Source organism: Archocentrus centrarchus, chromosome 16 (genome assembly GCF_007364275.1).
Source record: "Archocentrus centrarchus isolate MPI-CPG fArcCen1 chromosome 16, fArcCen1, whole genome shotgun sequence".
Taxonomy (NCBI): domain Eukaryota; kingdom Metazoa; phylum Chordata; class Actinopteri; order Cichliformes; family Cichlidae; genus Archocentrus; species Archocentrus centrarchus.
Window position 1 is genome coordinate 19,733,958 of NC_044361.1, and position 24,179 is coordinate 19,758,136.

The window sequence follows — 24,179 nt, forward strand, 5'->3', positions numbered from 1 at the left end:
ATAAATTCCTAGGAAAAATTAGCCGTTGTTCATCACTCTGTCCAAAACTTGATCAGAAGGACAACATGATTACCCTAAGAGCAACCCAGAGTCAATTAGAGCACACACACACAACAGTCAAGTGATCTATAGGCACCCAATATGTGAATCAAGCTTGTAAATTGCTCCTGAGAGTGAGCTAGACAAAGTCCAATGAGCATGTTCTTCTGTCTTGTTAAGCAGAATAAGTATCTGAGTGACTGACAGTTGAATTTTACAGTTTAACCACTGAGGTCATTAAACCTAATGTTGGTGGCTATCCAAGAAAGAAGGGAGCATACTTGTTTTTTCCTTCTACTAGGTGTTCAGGGTGTTTGAAAACATATGAACGTTCACAACAACCACCGGACTCTTTGACTGCTGACAGTCGCTAGTGTGAAATTGGTCACAGTGGCCTCTTTCCCACCAACAGGGTTCCGGAGCCCGTGCCGTAATTTGAACCATTAGGCGGGTTTTCCACCGCCGAAGCACTCGGTGCTCGGCCGAAAAACGGGTTCGATTCCGGCCCCACAAGCTAGCTGGTCTGGAACCACGAATGCATGCCGAAAGCGGCAGAGGGGCGCGACTCTGCCGTCTCAACATCAAGTTTTCTACCATATTACATGTGTATTACATGAGAAAAGCGAATCGATTTTCACGGCTGTGAATTAGGTCGGGCTCTAAGGCTGAACTTGCTGCTTTGTATCAGTTCATATCACAGATAAAAGGACACAAAGTCGTCTTTGCCGTCTTGCTCTAATCGCTGTCTGTGTTTACCTCTGTGCTGCACACAGATGCTGCAGTAATTTGGTTTGGACTGTAAAACGTATTTGCAGCACAAGAAAGGGGAGCGTGTTCTCCCACGTTTGTGCGCTTCAGCTTCCGTGTCCAGACAAGGACTCGCCCACACTCATATGTAAAGGAGCGGTTCACAGAAACCCGGTGGGAACGTGGGCCCGTTCTTAAGCGTTTCGCCGGTTCACTGGGAACAGCACAGGCACTGGCACGCGAACCGGGTCCTCGGCGGTGGGAAAGTAGCAAAAGAGGTATGCTGTGCTACACCAAAAACCTCCTTGCGATTGCTTTGGTTGCCAGTAGTTTGCATGGAAGACACTGACTTATCTGCAAACACATACAAATTACTTGTTAAGTCATGTGAAAACCTTGATGCAAAGCAGAAATAGAGACCTGCCGAAACCTAGTAACCTCCAACAACCACCACTTGCCAACTGGTTAGGCAAGGCAATAGTTGACAGGGGGTACTGAAGCCTTATGCTTAATTGATGCTACCACAGTTGTGTCATCTGTGAAGGTATTTGCCTACAGAAAGACTTTAGACAGGGGTTTTCGACCGCCGCAAACAGTCCCAATTGCATGGTGCATGATATGGATGACATCGGTCAAATTTTCAGTGTTTTTAACATTCAGGTTCACTTCAACTCTTTGTAAGTTAACAATAACAATGTGAATATATGCATTACTGCTTTTAGATGAGAACTAAATAAGCCCAAATAAGAAGGTACTGGCAAGCTTTTTTACTAGTGCTTTTCCAATATTGGGGCTGGTGGTGGCCTGTCAGTCAAGTTGACTCTTTGGAATGGGCTGTGTTTTCAGGGATTCTTGCCTAGGATTGGTAACATTACCTTTTATATATGTCTGTGTAAGTTCTCAGTCATCCAGATCATAGAAGTCTCTGGAGCTTGAAAAACGCAAATGGACTTAAGTTTCTTGAAAATGTTTCACCTCTTATCTGAAAGGCTTCTTCAGTTCTAAACCAAATGGTGATGAGTCCCAGGTATTGGGGGGTTGTCCCCTGGAGGTGGTTGTTGACCCACTATTGTTCATGTGCATAATCACATGTGCCGAGGTGTGAAAAAAAGGTGTGGGTCATTACAATCACTGGTTTTGCTCCACTCTATCAAGTGAGCTATTGAGGTCACCTGAAGAAAGGTGTGAGTGGGGGTTAAGGTGCCTAGGAAGGGAGCTCAGGACTGCATTGTAGATGGGGGACAGTTGTTGTTATAAGCCACCACCTCTATTCAGTGATGGGTCATTCACAGTGGACATGGCTTCTTTTACTCCTCTTTAAAACCGTCTGTCTTCCCGGTCCAAAATGTGAACATTGGCATTTTCTAAAGAGTGCCCTTTATCCTTTAGGTACAGATGTACAGCTGAGCCTTGTCCTGTCAAGGTGGCTCTTCTATGTTGTGACATGCATTTGTGAAGTGGCTGTTTGGTTTCTCTAATGTAGAGGTCTGACCACTTTTCACAACACTATACAGCATACACAATGTTGTTTAGCTTGCGTATGTGAGTTTTGCCCATGGGATGACCAGTTTCTGTCTTAAGAGTGTGACTAGGTTTTTTTTTTTTTTTTTTTTTTTGCATTTTTGGCCACAGCGGCTTTTCTCAGCAGTGGAGAGAGACAGGAAATGGGGGAAAGATACAGGGGAAGGCACGCAGGCAAATTGGCGACAGGCCGGGAGTTGAACCTGCACCGCCCGCACCGCATAGGTATGTGGTCACCGGCTTCACGATTAAGCCACCCAGGCGCCCCAAGAGTGTGACTAGGTTTGAAATATACTGGGATGTTATGCTTGGAGAAAATGCTACAGAGGTTCTCTGACAAGACTGCCACATAAGAGATGACAATGTTGTTCTAATTGTCATTCTCATTCATTGGTGTCTGACCTTTTTCCTGCGCATTGACGCTGATGAAAACCCATTAGGGATAACCACATTTTAAGGGCTTTCTTTACATGTGTGTGTTCCTTTTTTCCACCCGAAACTACTTATAACAACGGAAAGTAACAAAGTACAAATACTTTGTTACTGTACTTAAGTAGATTTGTTAGGTATTTGTACTTTACTTGAGTATTTATTTTCCTGACTACTTTTTACTTTTACTCTCTACATTTTTACACAAGTATCTGTACTTTCTACTTCTTACATTTTCAAAACAAGTTTGTTACTTTAGGTTTAACGCGTCTGAGAAATGTTTGCATTTCCGGTCAGTGCGGGAGCCGGCTCCTGATTGTGAGCGTTTTTTTCTTAGAAAGCGCAACAACAGGTTAGGAGGGAGGGAACAGACACCCCACACGGTACAGGCAGAGGCTCCTGCAACGCTTGCTTGGAGACCGGAAAGAGCCAGAGGAAGTTGCGCTTTACATAGAGGCTGCACGCCGGAAAGGAGAGGAAAATAAGTGAAAAAAGTGTGTGTAGTTTGTAACACAGTGTCTGCTAGCTAAAAGAACAGCTGCTGTATTTTAAGGGAGAGCAAAGAATGAGCGATAAGTTCACTCAGATGGAGAAAAATCCTCCAAAGAACTACTTTTACTTTTTTACTTTGAGTAGATTTCAGAGCCCGTACTTTTTTACTTTTACTTGAGTAGAGAAGTTTAACCAGTACTTCAACTTTTACCAGAGTAGTTCTTAACACAAGAATGACAGTACTTTGGCCACCTCTGGCAATGACCCACTTTATCACCTTTATTTAAGACAGAAAAAATTGTCTTAAACTGATCACTGGTTTGTAGGTGTTGAAATGCCCAAAGGTGATTTTAGTAACAAAATCTAAACAAAAGAGTCAACTCACATGCAGTTAAAAGCTTTCGAACTTGAAGTTGAATGAAACCTTATTTGACGTCCCACCAGTGAGGAGCATAATAAAAGTAGCTACACTACTGCAACCTGTGGTACATTTGAAGGTTATAATGGTACCAAGAGGAAGCTGTACAGCAACAACATAAAAAGGTGCAAAACTAAACTTACACGGCTCTGCCCATAAACTGAAATTGGGAAAATAGCCCTTCAAGGTTGTCTCTGTGGGCAGTGTTGAAATGCATCCCACATGGCTGCTATTTTGTAACAATTCCTGGTTCCCCACTGGTGCATCTGTGATTCATACAGGACTTCTGTGTCAAAACAACCCTTTAATTGAATTGTATTTTAGGGAAGTGGATGAAGACAAAGGAAGCTCTCAACTGGCATGTAAGTAGTGAGCAAAGATTGAATTTTCAGTGCGTCATCTTCTTGTGCCTGATGGCACGCACCACAGTTCAGGTGGCTTTTGCCAGAATGTTCTCCCACCAATTGCTTGGGATGTTAGAGTATAAATTCTTGCTAACTCTCTGACCCTGGGGAAATATGCGGTGTACACAATACCTTCAATGTTGCCATTTCCCCTCCCCACTCAAAAAAACACAAGCAAGCACCTGCTCCTAAATTGATGTACTGCTTTAAGGTCCCACTATACCTGCTGCTGTTGTCGAATAGCAACGCATGGTAAAAGTGATGCCACATTTATTGGTACAGACCGTGCTTTTGTTTTGTTTGGTTGTGCACTCAGGGTTCTAGCTAGCAGTTGAACACTGTGCCTGGCTGAGGTATTGTCACACTCTGTAGAAAATTTCAGCTGTTAATTACCAGAACAGGTTGCTATCATTACAGTTCACTAGCTGGTGCGGTCACTTGGTACAGAGAGGTACCAAACTTGAAAAGATGAGACTTTATGCAGAAAACTTTGGAGGAAAAAAAAAACACAGCAACTACTTTGTGTCTGATTTTGACAGGTTCTACTCCTCTGTTAGCTGATGTAGAGATTTTGTCTGAGTAATGATACCTAATGTTCAGAATACCAGGTAGCTGCATTCTCAGCACTGGTCTAAATGGTGATGTCACCACATCATTCAGCTGCTTCTCCAGTAAATCTCTTGTCCAGTGGTCAGATTGAGAACTCCACTGGCACAACCGGTGGACCTCTGCTGGAACAAAGCCACAAAAGGACTACCCAATTGGAGTGCCTCCAACTGCGGGACAACATACTCACTGGAGAAGCAGCTGATTATACAGATATTTGGCATAAAGTACTTAGTTAAAACATGCATGCAATGTTGTGCATGGCGCACACGTCAGAGACATTTAAAATACAATTTTATTAGTGAAGTGTATGATTAACTGCTTCACATGGCTCTTAAAAAACACAATCTCTAATGAATTAATTGTGCTCAATGTTGGTAGTTTGAGTGTTCTGTTACTTTTAGACTAATCAGTCTTTTTTCACCTGTGATTTAAAGAGCTAAGATCTCCCCTTTTTTTAAAGGACACATATGGAAAATCCACTTTTTTAGCCCTTAAATACATTTTGTTGTGTACTTTCAGTGTGTAACAGGAAATTTAAATGCATTCTGTTCTGATGCTGCGTTGATGTCTTTATATTCTTTTTGGGTCATATTTTTCAGGCTGTTCAGTTTTCTCTAGTCCCTGTGGTGTTTTCTCTAGTCCCTGTGGTGTTTTCTGTCCTGTGACATCACAGTATTTGCCATTGAACTGCTAAACAAGGGCATGGACATCCGGCTTACAGATTTAGTGAATCTGCCTTTTTTTTTTTTTTTTTGTAGTCCAAGTTCAGTCATGCCAAAGTTGAAAGTAGACAAGTCAAAATGTTCGGCTGTTGGGTGTATTAACCCACACGATTCCTGATATCACCCCCCCCTCCCCATTCCCGGTGTCAGAGCCTGCTCGACATGCTTGTTTTTCTGCCAGTAGATAATTGCACCCAAGAAAATAGCTTGTGTCTGTGTGTGTTGAGAACTGAAAGAACAAATGATCTTTCATAGCACCCTTACTAAAATGATCCCCCCCCTTAGTACTTCCTGTGGAGCAACAATAATGAGAAATTCATACCAAAGCAGTGCAGTTCTACTTTATACAGATGACAAGTGAATGATTTACATATTTAAAAAAAAGGTTTTAAAAGCATGATACGTGTTCTTTAAAACTGCACTGTGCACCGCTGTGAATGAATGAAGTTTGATTTTTTGGCTCTACCACTGGCTGTCATCAAAGACAGATAAGTGTCAATATTACCCAAATCACAGAAGTGTTATTTTTTTTTTTAAGTTAATACATTTCTCATACCTAGAAATCAATGCAGAAAGAAGAAAAATATACACCTGATTTTTGCAAAGCAAAACTGATGGCACATGGAGTCATTTCTCTGTACAACTTTATTGGCACAATCGCCGTACTAGATGACAATGCTATACTTTCAAAATGAAAATGCATCCATATAACAGGTTAAAATATCATTTTAAAAAAATCACATATTTGCAAGTAAAACAATGAAGAATGCAGCAATATGACTTACAATGGCAGCGTGGGTAGCCACTAAACTTACAATGGACCAAACAACATACTTTCAACAACACTTTGTGAGAGAATAATGGATTTAAATGTGCATTCTAGCCATAACGGGCAAACACTGCATTTGTAACCCATTTTCAAAAGGAATTTAATTCAGAAGTGATTTGGTATACTCCCAACCCACGCTTATTAACAAGTTCCCATTTATCTCTGAAATTCACCATACTTTTCTCATCATGTCAAAGGAAAATTGTATAAATGTATGTATGCAAAATGACCAACACAAACAAACTTTACAGTCCATAAATTTAAAAGTTATCCAATCAGATGCATTTAAGAGTCAAAAATACTTAACTCTGTAGAGCTTAATTGTTCTCAGGAATAATGACTAATGCGTCTGACAGGATAGTTACCCATTGTTTTCTGAGCCATGAGAAGTCTGGTGCTGAAGAAACGTCTCCAAGCATGAGAATGTCTCAGTGCACTCTGTGCATTCGTAGACAGCCTCTGAAGAACTTCCTTTATCATTTTGAGTATGGTCCATATAGTCATCCTCTATCTCCTCTGCATTACCCTTTTCCAAAACAGCATCCCCACTGGTACCAGTGCCATGAGATGTTTGTCCAGCATTATCTGCTTCCTCAGTGCTTGGATGATTCTGAAGATGAAGCTCAAGGGATGAAGAATTCCTAAATTGAGCTGGACACCGGGGACACTTGGTCGGTTCTTTTTTGTGGTAGCGCAAGTGCCGTTGGTACACACACAACAGCCCAAATCTCTTTCCACATTCCTGACACTTATAGTTAACTCGACCTGCTTTTCCTGATTGCTTATCCTTCTGATTCTGCTCTGGTGATGTTACTGGTTCAGTGTCAGAGGAGCTCTTGGAGTTCTCATTAGGAGGGCTTGTGTTTTTCTCACTATTACTAAGAGAAGTGTAAGGAGGACCTTTTGGTGGATTTGTATACAAATGTTTTAAACCTGGTTTCTTATCCAATTCAGCTTTGTGGTACATGACTACATGTCTCCTTAAATCACAGCGTTGAGGAAAATGCCTACCACAAAATACACATGTGTGCATTGTACCTTTATGGTATCTCATATGCCGGGATAAACTACTAGAATGATTAAAGACACGATGACAGTGCTTGCATGGATGGAGCTTTCCATTTGGATTACCCCCTCTTCTACGTCTGGCTTTAGGTTGCACCCTTTGCTTCAAAGGTTTTTGGGATTCTTGATTCATCTGATCTATTTCCTCCTGAGTTTGATGTGTGAGATGATGCTCCTTTAAAGCTGCTAATTTCTGGAAACGATCCCCGCATAAACCGCATCTATATGGCGTGAAAGAGTATTCATTATTGTCATTGCTACTATGCCTAAAGATTTTACTCTCCCCATTCTGCATATCAATAGATGCACCATTGCTGTGGCAGTTTTCAAGCTGCACATCATTTAGGTTCTTAGAATTTACTTCAATTTCAATTTCAGATGCAAATAAAGAATCAGGTTCTTTCCCTGTGCAATGATAGAGGGAATGTGTTTGAAAATCTGACATCCAGAAAAAATTTAGTTTGCACTTCTTACAAGGGTATGTTTTCTCAAGCTTTTTTTCCTGCTTATTCTCAGATTTACCCAAAGCTGTACCTTTGGGATTGGGATGATTTTCTTTTTGGTGAGCATTCAGTGCATCTGCTTTCAGGAATCGCTTACCACAGAGACCACAGCAGTGAAACCTTTCATTTAAGTGGTCTTGGAGGTGTCTCTTAAGGTCTTGCCTATCTTCAAAGATCTTGCAACACAAAGTACACTTATATCCTCGTTCTGTGTTTCGATACTGCTGGTGACGATGTAAACTCTGCAAGCTGTTAAATGATCTGTTACATATTTCACAGCGATAATGGCCCTGGCGAGACTTGTCCAAGTTCACGTCTGAGGGCCTTGGCTTGAATACCTCTTTGTATGGAGGAGGCTGTGGTTTTAAGTTTGGAGATACTGGTCGTACAGAGGATGGTAAATGCGAATGTGATGGCAAAACTCCAGGAGATACTGGCTTCGCAGAAGAATGTGACTGCATCAATCCATTCAAAACTGTCAGTGTCCCATTTTCTTGTAGCACATATTCTCGAGGTACTTCAAATCCATTCGATGAGCCATCAAAGGAAAATGACTCCAAAGGTCCATGAATAGCCATGTGAGCCAACACATTGGGGTACTGACTGAACCCATCACCACATTCAGTGCAGATGAAGTTAATTTCTCCACCCGACTGCGCTGAAGAAGCGCTATTCCCAGACTTCTGCTTTTCCATTATGAAATGATTTTGTCCATGTACTGATGGCATCATTTTTTAAAACCTGTATGTACAAGTAAAACTAGCCAGACACCAAGAAAATTGGTCTCCATGTGGCCATCAGTGGGTTCACTCAACACCCTGGGATTCTACAAACATTTCTTTCATAAGATGGATGTTGACTCCTCTGTTTTTCCATACTGGATTAGCACCTGGAGGGATAAAGGAAAAGTATTAGGAAACAACTAACTCCAAAGTTTGTTTTAAATTAAAAATATATGACATATAGCATTAATTTCACATGGTCTATGCTAGGCAAAATGGGTTAAAAGTGCTGAACACACCTATTATAATTTCTGCATCCACAAATCTAAGTGACGTAAATTTTGTCAGACAGTAAGCATGAGGCTTGGAAAGGACATCTTTCTTTGGTAACCATGTGAACGCTACTATAGAGTGCAATGCACCAATTACATATGTGCCCTTCAGGCAGACTTCAAAGAAGTGCAACAGAAATGACTAAAAACCCGTGGTGTTTGCAGCTGGCTATGCCCATGTCTGCACCAGAGTACAATTACTGCTTAACTGCATCAATTGTGAAATGGGTTCAGAACTTGATTGTGTTTAATGAGTGCACCAAATCAAGAGCTGTTTGACTAAGGCCCGAGTTACACAGGAATAGACTGGTTGTGACCATCTTGCAATCACCTATTGCAAGGGGAAAATGCGTATTCACTAACCGGTTGAGAGTGTTGCTGGCAGTTGGTAGCATGACACTGGTTGCAAGAAGGTCTAAGGTGCTGCAGTGAAAACCTTGTGATTGTTTCTGTTGCTAGCAGATTGCATGTAAGACACCAACTCAGTGCAAACTCTTGCAAGTAGTTTGCAAGAATAGCAAAACTGTGAAGAGTGTGATACAAATTGGAAATGGAGACCCTTCACCTTAAAAGACACACCTTTTGAAATGTGTTGGTAGTAGTGATAAAGCATAACTTTTACTTTGAAGACAAATGTTCCCCAGATCTAGCTTGCATCGCACATTTTCAAGTTTGAATACAGTAAATGTCAAGTGACTGCAGACAAGTCAGTGTCTTCCCTGCAAACTGTGAGCAACCACAACAATCTGCTAGTTACAAAAACACAGAAAAAGACATGTGATGAGGGGGTGCTGCAGTATTCATGTGCACAAGTCTGGTGTTTAATTTCCACATTTAAAAAAAAGTCATGTTTTTAACGTTTGGAAGCCAGTCAGCTAGTGTGCAGTGTCTTTTTTGTAGTATGACATAATTTGGAGCTTCTAATTTTTAGTATCACAAGAAAAATTCTTGGTGCTACTGTCCTTTCAAAACACAGTAGCAGATCTGTTGTGTTAAAACTGTGGTCCAGCATTTCACCCCATCATGATATTTTGGCGAACTGCCATAAAGTCATTATAGGTCAAACATGGACTTCTACTGTGAGCATGCATGCTCTTTCCCGTTTTAGTTACAGTACACACTTTACTGTTTCTTAAACCACTCATTCAGCTGATGAATGCTAAGAGCAGATTCCAAACATTCAAGGCTGCTTACACAAGTCTGTCACTGAGGTATTTCATCTATCTTTAAAGAATTCACAATTCCAGCCAACATCTTGTTGGAAAATAGTACCTTGCCTGATGATCAGGAAGGCATTATTTCATCAATCAAAACCCGTCTTGGCACCAGCACAGACCTTATTAGGTAGGTTGAACATTGCCCTTGATTTAGTAGAGGCACCTTAATGAAGCCTCTATGTCATTACTAAATTAAAACTTTCTTCAAATTATTGCATTTACTCACAGAAGCAACCAATTCATTATTTAGTGTAGTGGCCGGCTTCATGTTACCTTACACCAAAATGATTCAAATGGGAAAAATATTGTCGGCTCCCCATGCTATCCTTCAGCCTCCTGGCAGTAGAACCTTTAGGTGGCAAGAATCCTCTGGAAGTACAAGTTCCAGAACACACAATCACCACGTCACAGTAGATGTTAATGAGGTGCATATGAGCCTTAGTGACTTTATCAATTTGAAAACGTTGAAAGTTGGCTGCCCACCCACCCAGCGGGTGACGACAACACATCAGCCTTTTTAGCCTAGGGGGTAAAAACCATGGACCAGTACACAGAGTGGCTGATACCCTAAAGCAACTCCAGGCCTCGAGAGCGTGAGTCCTGCTAATGACTTCTATATTTGACTCAGGTGTGTTGGATCAGGGACACATCTAAAACCTGCAGGACACCGGCTCTCGAGGCCTGGATTTGGCCACCCCTGCCCTGAAGTATCAAAATAAAGAGAAAAGGTTGCACAACAGGAGCTCATGCTACTGGAGCTTCACGATGTCCCAATGGTTACACTGGACTGCAAATAAGATTTGCAAACTCTCCAATTAAAAACAGTATCTAAAAACATTGTCTTATGCCTCTTTTCCACTCGTACCTATTCAGATCAAGATGACTCTACTCGGTTTTCCAGTAGGTGGTAGTACCTCGTACTTTTTTAGCACCTATTCAGCTGGGGTTCCAAGTGAGATGAAGTTAGCCAAAAATGTGACATCAACAGACTGCATGCCACTGACTGGCCGAGGAACGACGTCTCTGAGTGAGTCATAACAGCAACTCCTTAACAAGAATCAAACCTGCCATTTTTGAAACCCAGCAACAAGGGAAATGGCTAGGGCTGCAACGATTCATCGATTAACTCGATTAAATCAATTCTAAAAAATTATCGACACAAATTTACTGTGTCGATGCTTCGTTTAAACTTTGCAGTGCTCAGCTGTCTCAGTGTAAGCGGCGCTCCTCACTAGCATTAGCAGCATTAGTGCTCCGTCGGCTTTTTGTGGGTTTATTGGTGGCTGGCAAACCAACATAGAACAGCATTACCGCCACCTACTGGACTGGAGTGTGAATCACGCACGCACGCACGCACGCACGCACACACAGATTCTAAAAAGCTCTCCGTCGCTGCGATGGATTTCCTTTAACACAGAGTGGCTCATCACTAGAGTTGCCACCTGTCTCATAAAATACAGAACCCCGTATGTTCCGGGACTCCGTGGAATACGGCTCCGTAACATGCCGTGTTCCGTACTTTACGGGACGGGTGGCAACTATCGCTGACATGCATTTCCACGCCTCCACTGCTCTCTGTGTGTCTGTGTGTGTTGTGCTCGCTGAAAATTTCAGCTGTAGCTACCAGAACTGGTTTGCTTGCGAGCGCGGGCCATTAGCACTAGCGATGGCTCGGTACCGGAAGGCCCGCCCCCCAGGACCGAGGGGCTCCGTCAAAATATTTTTTTTTAATCCCTTATTAGTGACTAAATATAGACCTGCAGTAGAAACGTATTTTTGAGAATGCTTGTGAATACAAAGCATTACAACATTACTCACACATGCGCCATGGCTCCCGCAGCCACTAGTTTTTCAAAACACTCATAGCACAATGTTGCCAGATTTCATGACAGAAACAAGCAACCAGCTCTATGAAAACAAGCCCAAAAGAAGCCCAACTGGCAACCCACAACACTGTGTAAACCTGAGGCTGCTTTTAAACAGTATAGCTCTATAGTAGTACAGCTCACTTCTTTGTTTTGTCTAATTGTGTTTTGGAGCAGTAAAACCCATGGTTCTTAGCCTCATAGAAGAGAAGGGTGCACAATATTTTGTGTGTGTGTGTTTCTCTGTATCAGCATGTTGAACTAAATCAGCATGGTGAGCACATATTTCACACTTGCAAAATCTGGGGAATGCCTTTGGTACATCTCCCATTAGGACCGCAACCACACAATTTTTTTTTTTTTTTGGGGGGGGGGGGGGGGGGGGCAGAAGGAGGGGAGGTGAAGGAGCACAGGGGGTGCCTAATCAGCGCCGTTCCTCTGTTACTGATCATTTCATATGCACAGCTGTTAAATACAGAAAATGCGACTACAGAAATAGTTTCGTCACATCGTTTGGGCCCCCCCCTTGTGTGGCGCCCCTATGCACTGCATATAGTGCATCCCCACTTTTAGCGCCACCGTCTCCCATCTGAGCTCGGATCCATTCTGTAAGTGCGCTCTCTTTGTCACACTCTTTATTATATATTTTTTTCTATATTTTCCCCGCTTACTGGAGTTCATTCTTGCACTGCCTCCTCACTCTGGGCTGTTATGAGTGTTTGTTTGGGTGTGCACCCGGTCAACTTGTGCAGGAACGATAAACAGGAAACGGGGGCTTGGAAGGGACAAACTACCTACCACTCGTCTTTTGCTTTATTATAGGGCGCCGAGAGATATTCAAGGAGTTTCACTCGGAAATAAAGTCAAGCCCAAATAAGCAACTCCACGTTCAAAAACAAGCCCAAAAAACCGCAACCCGCGACTCACGAGATTTGCAAGCGACTTTAGAAAAAAACAAGCCCAAAGTCGCTTATAATAAGCGGACTTGGCAACACTGTCATAGCAGGCAGAGGTTTTAACTGCGCAAGCGCAAAGAGACTGTGAGCTCAAAGCTCCAGCCTCTGACGGGGACGGTCGCATTCTATCTCTCTCCCTGCCCTCCCTATCTTTCCTGCTTGCTGCTTGCTGTGAGAGCGTCTCTTGCACACTGTTCGAATAAGAATAAGATTAATATGGATTTGGCAAACTGGGCCTTCAAGACCATTGATCGAATTTTTTCCACTATGAGATCTGGGAAAGGGGAGCCTGCGTGTCCGAGTGGAACAGACCCGGTTGGATACGTCATCGACTCTTGGAGCTCGTGGGGACCTGTGTGCTTCTCGGCCCTCGAGGTGGAAGACGTGGAAGACGCTTACATATTTGGCTATCTGGTAGCGGTATCTTTTCTGTTTGGGCTTGGAGGATACCTGATTTACCGAGAAATCAAGCAAACCTGGACGGCAGTTCGACATCTGCAGAGGCTGCCGACCCAGGTGGATGGGCTGACCAGAATGGTACAGACTCAGACTCAAAGCCTGATGAACCTGAGCCGTAGACTTGGGGAGTAGCAGGTGAGAGGGGTTCGATCTGGAGATAAGGTACGGTTCTGCTCAGTGAGGACGGTAACTAATGAATTTGGATTATTGGATTTATTGAATGGTTTCCCAATGAGACTGAAGGCTGTTGAAAAAACAAGCAGCCTGTTCCAAAACAACATCTGCATTATCAGAATTCGGCTCCCTAGCCGGCCTTGGCTGGCAATCATATCTCTCCAGAGCTATGTGTGAAGGCCGCTATCCCCCTCAGCCCTCTCTGTGATTTGTGAAGCTGGATCTGGTGTACCAAGGCCGCTGATGAACTTCCATCACTATCAGCGAACTGTTTGGCTGGGAGCTGGCATCTGGGCTCCACAATGGCCCCACCCTCTCGTCTCCGTCTGCATCCCCTCCTGACCCTGACCCTACCCACCATACTGCTATCCCGGCTTTATATGTGCAATATGCTTTTTGCTGAGGTGTTTTTTGTAACCTCGTAAGGTGTTCTTTATGAACACAGTATGAGATGATTTTTTTGAACCTAACTATCCCAATGTATCTCTTTCTGTCTTTCTGCTAAAGGTAGCGCCGTTGAGAAACGGTTGCATGACCTCAGACATCTGTCCCCCCCCCTGTCTGTGTTATGTTTTTGTTTTGGATGGATGTTCTGTTAACTGCAATTTCCCCATTTGTGGGACTAATAAAGGCATTCTTGATTCTTGATTCTCAAGTAGTGCAAAAGGAAATGTTTTTCCAGCGTCCAAAACAGCAGCTTTTTCTTTTATTAACCACCATTAAAATCTTTACTGGGAAACAGCTGGAGGTCCTTCATCAACCACCTGATCAGCAAGTGTTAAGGTGAAGAAAAGAGAACTTTGTAGCTGCTCCATCCACTGCTGTTTGTTCACACGGCGAAAAACTGCAGTACGGAAGTTAAAATATGCAGATAAACTGTTAATAAAAAGAGCATTTCTTATCCGATTACTCGATTAATCGATGGAATAATCGATAGAATACTCGATTACTAAAATAATCAACACAGACATTTTGTGATTGGTGGCTGAGGACAGAATTCAGAGGGTGCTATATGGAGCAACCGTTTGTGTGGCAAACAAATGATGTCAGAGGACTTTCAGGCCACCTTGCTAACGACCCCATCCACATTGAGGCGGTACTCAACTGTAATGAAAAATGACCGAAAGTGAGCAGAGTAGCGTCAACTTGAGTAGATACTAGCGGAAAAGAGGCATTATTCTAGTCTGTCACTAATAACTAGCCCTTACTTTCTGGAGCAACTGCAGTGATATGGAGAAGAAAAGAGACACTGTCATAACATTACTTGATCAGAACATTTATTTCCCTTGTTGGACTCACAAAACACTGTACTCAACACAATCTGGGACTATTTAAGACTAGATTACAGTGACATCCCTCACCCCTGTTTGTATGCACTTCTTGGCAGCTGTGTCAACATGCTGTAATTCTACTTCACACACACCGCCCATGAGAGGCCACTGAATCTGGGTCACACTCCAAGGCTACCTCCAAGTCCATCTCCCTGTGGGAAGGCTCAAGGAGGCAATGTAAAATCAAACTGACAATATTCCAGAAATCAAGTAAATGATAGCTTTTCCCCGCACATTCACCCTGTATATTAACGACATTCAAGGTGGGAATGGCATCCATTATTGGCAATCACACAGTAGGAAGATCAGACCCTGCACCAAATCGCCCACCCCTTGTGCCCAAGTCTTAAATGACAGGGAAACCTTTGTATATTGATGACTTTAATTTGGCATTTGCTTACCTTTTGCACAACTAAGGTACAAAAAAGTCTACTCTATTTCTATACTGTCTTTAGAATCACAGACAATAAAACAGCTGTGTTGTGCCCAGGGTTATTATAGTTAACGAAAACGAACGAAATAACAAAAACTGAAATTGAAAAAACATTGTCGTTAACTGAAATAAATAAAAACTACAATTAAAAGGAAAAAACGATAACTAACTAAAACTGTATTGTGAGTTTAAAAAACTAACTGAAATTATTGTGGATTGATCATTTTTCCGCTCTCCGAGTTTAAGCTAGGAGCGCCGTCGGGCAGCTGTGTGCGTTCGTGTGCACGAGAAAGCGGCAGAGTCGCTCTGAACCGACGCTGCCGCTCTCGCTCTCGGGTCCACGCTGCCGCAACGCTGTGATTAACCTTTTCAGTTCTTGTGCGTTTCCGTCTACTTTATCAGTGAGAGAATAACAATCAGGAATAATAATCAAAGCATCAATATAAGGCCTCACAAATGTCAGCAAATTCCTGGAGGGAGACTGCTGTCGGAATGGACGTGAGGAAATGAAGGAAGTGGAAAAACAGGGACAAATATGTTTGAAGCCAAAAAACTGAGCACAAAGAGCGAGGACCAAAAAAAGTCCCAGCTGGCACCGCAGCACACGACCACAAGGTAATTACACACAACACACAGCTACACAAGCATAAATGCGGTCATGAGGTCGGACACTTCTGTAGGTTGTGTACAGAGGCTGCAAAGACCCTGCAAGTCTAATCAGCGAGCATCTAACCAAGCTAGCTCCAAAACAGAAGCAGCTTCGGGTGGTGAACATCAGGATGCAGCTGGATTTGACCTTTGACTCCTTCAAAGAGTTTGTTTTTGTCAAACACCACATGTAGGTGTTGTTAATCTACTGCACTGACACTGGAGTTTATTGGGAGTTTATTGTAGAATTTATTGAGTTTGGGAGTTCATATTTTTCTTTGTTTCTCCCTGTTGATGTTCATGTGTGTCCTAATTATTACACATTTAGCATATAGTGCTTCGGTCAATAAACATCTCTAGTTGCATATTAGTCCTTCAAATAAGGACAACGCTGACATAAACAAAGCAGTCTGAGTGAGCTAGGTAGATGAATAACTTCGGGTGACAGTGCAGCCTCTGTTGTACATCCAAAGCAGTACACCACAAACATGTCATTAAGGTTCATATCAAAGTTTAACATTTATTCTTCCACTGGTTCAAAGTAGTGTTTTGCTAGCAAGTAGAAAGTCTTATCTTGTTAAAAGGATTTTTTTTTTTTTTTTTAATCTGATAACAAGCCGATACCGTCTAGCTGGATAGGTTATATGTAACAACGGTCCATTCAATGCATGTATTTTATGTACATTTTTACACAGCTCAATCTATCCGGTTAGGAGACATAAACCATTGTGAATTAATTTCACCTGCTTTGGTGCAAATGGAAGAGACTTCAGACTCTTTCAAGTCTGTCACATGTACTCACTGCTCGCATCTGTGAAGATCACCTGCAAAACCCTTGTGTTATTGCAGACTATCTTGTTGTTGCCTGTTCAGTGCACCTGTTTTCACTTTCATTTGCACCAAAGCAGGTGAAATGGATTCACAATGGTTTATGCTTCCTAACTGAACAGATAGCCTTGGCGTTAAACTGACTTTGTGTTATACTGCAATGATTAAGATTTCCCTACTATTTTGAGAAGTGTATATATAGGTTAAATTGCCTTTTGCTTCAGACAAAATGGTGTTGGGGTAAGGAGAGATGGAGAGCAGTGAGTGATTTAATCTACTGTAATTAGCAAACATACATAAATATAGGCACGTTGTCATACATGTTCCTACAGACAAAGACAAAAATCAAATGCATAAAGATGGCAGAGAGCTTGTTTCTCGAAGTGGATCAACATCTGTTGTTAGGAAATACTTAAGACTGAATGCAAGTGATGCTAACCAAGAACAAATCATATGTAAAGAATGCTTAGAGTTGTGTCTGCACTGCAAAGCAACACAACTTTGGGCTGGGCGGTACAGACCAAAAAAAATATCTTGATATTTTTTATAGGGATGCGCCGATCCGATATTCAGTATCGGTATCGGGTCTGATACTGGCCTAAATTACTGGATCGGATATCGGAAAGAAAGAAAAAATGCAATCCGATCCGACCCACATTAGCTGCATTACAGTTTTCGGACGTCTTCTTCTTGTGGGTCTGTGGTTGAACAAACCAGCTTAGAGCTGCATTACCACCACCTACTGGAATGGAGTGGATCAGGAGTTAGAAAAAACCCTCAGATTCTATGAAGTTCTCCGTCGCTGCGACGGATTCCCTTTAACACTGAGTGGATCATCGCTGACATGTTTTTCCACGCTCTCTGCGTGTTTGTGTGTTGTGCTCGCTGTGCCGAAAATTTCAGCTGTTATTTTTTTCTCCACGTCAGCTCCCGGACATACTGCTAGCAAGCGCAGCTATTAGCACTAGCGATCGTCCGGTACCGGAAGGACCCGTTCCCCGTCAAAATATTTTTGATACTTTAATCCCTGATTAGTGACTAAATATAGACCTGCAGTAGAAACGTATTTAGGAGAATGCTTGTGAATATAAAGCATTACAAGATTACGCTCACGCAGCCCCCAGTTTTTCAACATAAACACTGATGACACAACAGCAGCAGTCAGCTGATTTATGTGCAGTCTGTCTGCACAAGCAAAGAGGCGGAGCCGGTGAGCTCAGATGGAGTGGACTAAATGTTTTTCTAGCGTCCAAATGAAGCCTTTTCGTCCCTGTAACCTCAATTAAACCTTTACTGGGAAACAGCTGGAGGTCCTTCATCAATCAACTGATCAGTAAGTGAAGAAAAGAGATTTTTGGAGCTGCTTCATCCACCCTGTTTATTTCACACAGGGAAAAAATGCAGTACGTAAGTTAAAATATGCAGATGAATTGTTAATACGAAAAAAGTATTTCTTATCCAGTTACTCGGGTAATCGATGGAATAATCAATAGAATACTTGATTGCTAAAATAATCAATAGTTGCAGCCCTAATGAAATTTGCAACATACCATAAGCCAATGCATCACCACCAACAGGATTCAGGTGATAGAGCGATTGTTCTAAGTAAGTAAAGTTTATTTATATAGTGCTGTACAATAATTAAAACACAATGTCCAAAAAAACCCCAGATAAAACACCATGTTAAAATGTAACATTACCATATTAAAAGAAAAAGAATAACAATAAAGTCAACAGAAAATCTGGTTAAACAGAAAAGTTTTCAGCTGTTTTTTAAAAGATGCCACAGAGTCAACCAAAAGGAGCTGGAGTGGTAAACAGTTCCAGAGCTTTGGTGCCACTGCCTGAAAAGCTCTGCCCCCCTGGTCCTTAGTCTTGTATGTGGGACAACAAAAAGATTTTGATTTTGTTGTGTGAGAGACTGTTGATTTACCTAAAATTGATCCAGGCATTTAAAAAATTTTTTAAAAATAATAATACAAAAAAGATCGGCTTTGTATCGGTATCGGCGATATCCAAATGTTAAATATTGGTATCGGACATAAAAAAGTGGTATCGTGCCATCCCTAATTTTTTAGCTGAATGGCGATATACGATATATATCTCAATATTTTTTCTTCCCGAAAGGTATAAACAAAAAGGCACTTCTGAGTCAAAGCTACATGTCCTAAATGTCAAATAAATTAATGCTTTTTCCCCCATAACAAAAGACTCACAGCTGTGCTATTAAAATGCAAACAGAAAAGATAGAGCGAAAAGAGCAAAAGGCTGACTTATTCTTTAAAACACTAGTCTCCAGTGAATTAGACTTCACCAAAGTGCTTCCTCCTGTGTGTACTGCTGTACATCTAGTACTCTGTGCAAATAACAAAACATGTAAACAGACTGAATGAACAAACTTCCATCCAGTGTGAAGTTGTGCAGAGACAAACTGGGAGAAGAGAAAGGTGAACTGGTGAATCTACAAGTATGATTGTAATGCGACATAGACTATATCGATATAAACTATATTGTATCATCTTATATTGTGTATGAAAATATATCGATATTTCTTAAAAACTTGATATATTGCCCAGCCCTAACACAACTAACTAATTTAACCACCTGAAAACACAGCCAGACTGCAGGAAAAACAATGCAATGGTTGCTAATAGTAACATCAACTCAGATGTCCATAAAAGCGAGCTTGTACAATCAGCAAGGCAATTGCACTCTATTTGCACAAAGAAGTGTGTTCAGTAAACACGGTGATTGACAAAGCTTCAGGAGAATGTTCAACATACTGGCCAAAAGACACGTTATCCCCCCTTGAGCAATTTTTTTCCTCAACCCTGTAAACACTGTAAACAGCAGTAAACCTTTTTTGCATAGTCCTGCCTCAAATTCCTCTCAGTTGATTGTATTCTGTGATATTTTTTAAAATTATTTTTTAGTTTTCCTATATTTTGGGCACAAATTTATTTAGTTCAAAATCAAAAGTTTTATTGATGTGCAGGTGCAATGAGATGCACTCAGGTCAGAATGAATCGCTTGTAGTTTTCAAAGATGTTTCAATTTACAGGAACGTATCACAGTGTCAAAGTGAAAGCAGTGCCCTGTTATTTTACTTTTTTTTTTATTTATATTTTATAGGTGAATGAGGAAATTTTATGTTGATGCAAAGATTTATACATTAGCAGGAATGTCGCAGAGCACGGATGTGAGAGCACATCCAAGCCAATAAAGGCAATCGTGGTAAATATTGATAAAAAACAAATGCGTTGATCATTTTGGTCACAGTCGTGCAGTCCTAAAATGGATATAGTTATCACCGTAGAAAAACATCCGTTTTGTAGATCAACCCATTGCTCAAATATGAAAGTTATGCATTATGCAAATATCTAATTTTTCCTCTAACTCCATTACAGCTCACAAGCTCCGGAAAGGATCGTCCATGGTCATTTAAAACAGAGATTTTATTTACGGTTTAGCTTCGGAGAAGTGGTTTACAAAGCAGCAAAGGCTCAGCAAAAAGGATAACGTTAAATTGAAGTGTAAACGAAGAGCTACTCAGTGTTTTACTTTCACGTAAAGCTGTGAGCTACTTTTGTAGTCACACAGCTAACGCTAGCAGCTACCGCCGCTAGCCAGGGCTTCGCAGTGGTGGCAGAAACTCACTGTAGTTCGATATATATAAAATCAGATTTTAGTATTCAGACATTCACAAGAGCCGTCAGCTTACAGGTCAGGACAGGACTTACCATAAATCTCCGAATAAAAGAAATCTCGCCTGCAGCGTCCAGCTTTAGTACACCGTCAGGCCGCTTAGTGCTGCAGGCCGGGAATGTCTCCCTCTGCGATGGCTTCGTCCTCTGGATGCGCTGCTGTGCAGCTTTCCGGAGCATTAGCGCCACCTGCTAATCTGGAGGGTAGACGAAAGAGCTACCGTTTCTGTGACAGCTGATTCTCAAAAGGAACTCCCACTAATGCTGTTAAATCATTCATATGTATCTTCTCAGTGATTACAGTTACTGGACTCTTTTTACCATGGATCTCTGTGTTTTATTACCAATTTTATCACCAAAAACTTGACACACCATTGGGTGTTGTATGTATCCTCGTCCACCCGCAGACTGAATCACTTATATACAGGGCTGTTCTGGGTCTGCTCCCTTCTTACCTATCTATCATACATCCATCAGAAATCCACAGGAGGATGCTGTCTTCTGACTCTGAAGGAACTGGTCTCATTAAATGTTTTTAAGACCATTTTAAAAAACCTTGATGTACACGTCTGGTTGTAAGTGTCTTAACTGATAGGATATTTTGGTTAAATACCAATATGTTTTAAGTTTCAAGTCTAATTTTAATTCACTTCTATGTTGATTGTTGTATATGTCTGTTTTTGTGTCTGATTTTACGTAACTCTGTATATTGCTGCTAGTCTTGGCCAGGACTCCCTTGTAAAAGAGATTTTTAATCTCAGTGGGATTTTCCTGGTAAAGTAAAGATTAAATTAAAATATCGTTAGCCTAATAGCATAATGACCTAAGTCATATTTTGGCCAAAATTGAGATATCTATCTAAATGAATCTACACTGTTAGCAGAGTAAAATTAGGTAAGTATCTCAAAATATGCCAAAATATGACTTAGGCAATTATGCTATTAGGCAAACGATGTACAGATTTTGTTTTTCTGACATAGAAGTGCTCACCAAAACACTCAGATTAGATTCAGTTATTCCAAAGAGAAAAAGAAATTAGTAGATTCAGATTAAACTCTTCTTCTTCTTCCCTCTGCTCCCTCATCTGTCTCCATCTCACCCTATCTCTGGCATCCTTTTCTGCCACACCAACCCCCTCCATGTCCTCCTTCACAACATCAATGAATCTTCTCTTCTTCTGCAACTTGACCTAAATAAATGGAAGAGAAAAGATGGCTGGATGGAAACAGTAAGATTATCCATGAAATATTTTAATTATTTGAATGTTTAATATAGCCCTGTGACAGGCTGGTGATTTGTCAGTGGTGTACCCTGCCTCTTGCCCTATGACAGCTGGGATGGGCTCCAAGCCCCCCCTGCAACCCTGAAAAGGATAAAGTGGAAGAAGATGGATAGATGGATGTTTAATATGGGGATCACCATTTTTTTTTCTCAGAGTACTAAAGCTTGAGAGTGCAGTTAATAAAGAGAAGAGTGATACCTGCTGATTTTGGTGTGCCATTTTAAAATATTACTCTGTCACAGGCTAGATCAGACAGAACAACTTTTAATGTGCACTGTGGAGTGGGTTTCTTGTGCAGTGAGATCTGTGGGTTTTAGCTTTTGCAGAGAGGCATTACTCAAAGCTTTTCTTTGCGTAAGTAAACATCTAGCATGATGAAAAATTGCTTACAAAATATCAGTTCTCAAAAACACAGAAACATGACGATAGACAAAAAACATATTAATCTTGCAGAAGGGATTCTCCCCTAAATAGGTCTGAATAGCAAGATGTGATCCTTAAAAAATTACTATAGATTTTAACTGAAGTGCCATTCCCTTAAAAAGGTAAAGGAAGTCTACTCTGGCCACTTCTGTGAATACAGAACAAGTGGCAGTTGTTAACAAAACAACAAAACCCCTCCAGTCTGCAACATTAAAGTGTAAAATGTTTTTTCTTTCAGACCATTACTTTTTCTGCACTTTTTAAGGCAGTCACAATAACTGTTGGAGTCCCCTATAACTTCAATCTCTCTACCTTAAGGAGACATTATAATATATGGTTTAAAGTTTAGGTTATGATTTTCCATTCTATCTGTATTTTTTGCACTTTTTAGTACAGTACAGGTTTCAGAAAAGCTATCTTAAATGCTGCAGTCTTCAAAAAACGGCACTCTTTCCGAAACAGAATGTTTTAGCTTATTTAATTCATTTTAAACAGTTTAAAACAGAGTTCTATGTGTATCATAATGGTGACAGTGACTGTTTGGAGGTGGGTAAGAAGGTGAATTTGAATACTGAATATCCAGTGTTTGAACAACTCTACAGTCTCTGACAGAAGTTCTGTCGCTTATCCATGTTGTGGAAACAAAAGCTCATAACCTGACTTTAAATTCATCCATTGGTTTTAGAAATGACTCATATGAAAGCTGAAACCCTCCCAAATGAGGTTTAATTAACAAAAATAAATTTGCATCAGTGCAGAAATATTGATCATTTAATGAACACAGAAAGGTCAGATTTTGGCAAGACAAAAGTTGTGTCACCCACAGAAAGTAATGTGAAAATCAAACAAATAATTTACTTCAAATACAAAGATATGTTTCATAACATTGGTGAATGAAGTTGTGGTGCTATTAGAGCCATATTTAATATTTTGTGTGACTTCCATGAGCTTGAAGGACTGCATCCATGTGGTTCGACAATGATTCATACAATTTATTGATGAAGTCATCAGGAATAGCAAAGAATGCAGTCTTACATGCCTCCCAGAGTTCATCAAGATTCTTTGGCTTTGTCTTCCAAACTTCCTATTTCATCCTACCCCAAACATGCTCAATGATGTCCATGTCTGGTGACTGGGCTGGCCAGTCCTGGAGCACTTTGATCTTCTTCGCCTTGAGGAACTTTGATGTAGAGATGGATGTATGAGATGGAGCACCATCCTGCTGCAAAATTTGACCCCTTTTATGATTGGGAATGTAAGAGGTAGCTAATACTTCTTGATATTTTAGGCTATTGATATTGCCTTCCACCTTGCAAATGTTTCGCACACCCCCATACTGAATGTAACCCCAGACCATGATCTTTCCACCACCAAACTTAACTGTTTTCTGGGTGAATCTTGGATCCATACGGGCTCCAGTAGGTCTCCTGCAGTATTTGAGGCAGCTGTGGTGTAATTCTACTGAAGATTCATCTGAGAAATCCACCTTCTGCCACTTTTCCAGCATCCATCCGTTTAGCAGGCTGTGGGCCTTGGCAAATCCTTGTTTAGTGCTGGCTTCTGGGCACTGATTTGACCATGGAGGCCATTTCAAGACAGAATCCTACAAACCGTTCTAGTTGACACAGGGACTTGAGGAGACCAGGCCTGGTGGAGCTCTGCTGCAGTGGAAAAGGGGCTGGCTTTGGATTTTCTAACCAACAAACGTTCCTCCTGAGCAGTTGTCTTGCGGGGTCTGCCAGACCTGGGCTTGTCAAAAACGTCTCCAGTCTCTTCAAATCTTTTTTTAATTCTTTGTACTTGACGCTGAGACACATTACAGGTGCCAACCACCTCTGCAGTGGATCTGGTCTTCAGCCTCTTGATGATCAAGGCTTTGGTCACAGGGTGGATTTTTGGCATGTTTTCAGAAGTCAAGCTGCAATTCAAGTGAGGTGCTGGGGTTCTTTTTATACACACCCACTAATTAACCGATCAATTAGTGAGCACAGGTGAGGCTGTAAACTAGGATTGGGTGCATTATATGA

The 24,179-nt window shown here is 41.3% G+C and overlaps 1 protein-coding gene across 1 annotated transcript; it reads right to left on the reverse strand.

Moving 5' to 3' along the window:
* Positions 1-5,991: 5,991 nt before the first annotated feature.
* LOC115795111 (zinc finger protein 2 homolog) lies at positions 5,992-20,618 on the reverse strand. The gene is made up of 2 exons (XM_030750911.1): positions 20,484-20,618; positions 5,992-8,667 (listed from the first exon to the last, which is right to left on the reverse strand). The coding sequence occupies exon 2, from the start codon at positions 8,507-8,509 to the stop codon at positions 6,572-6,574; it is 1,938 nt and encodes a 645-aa protein (XP_030606771.1). The 5' UTR covers positions 8,510-8,667; positions 20,484-20,618; the 3' UTR covers positions 5,992-6,571.
* Positions 20,619-24,179: the final 3,561 nt, after the last annotated feature.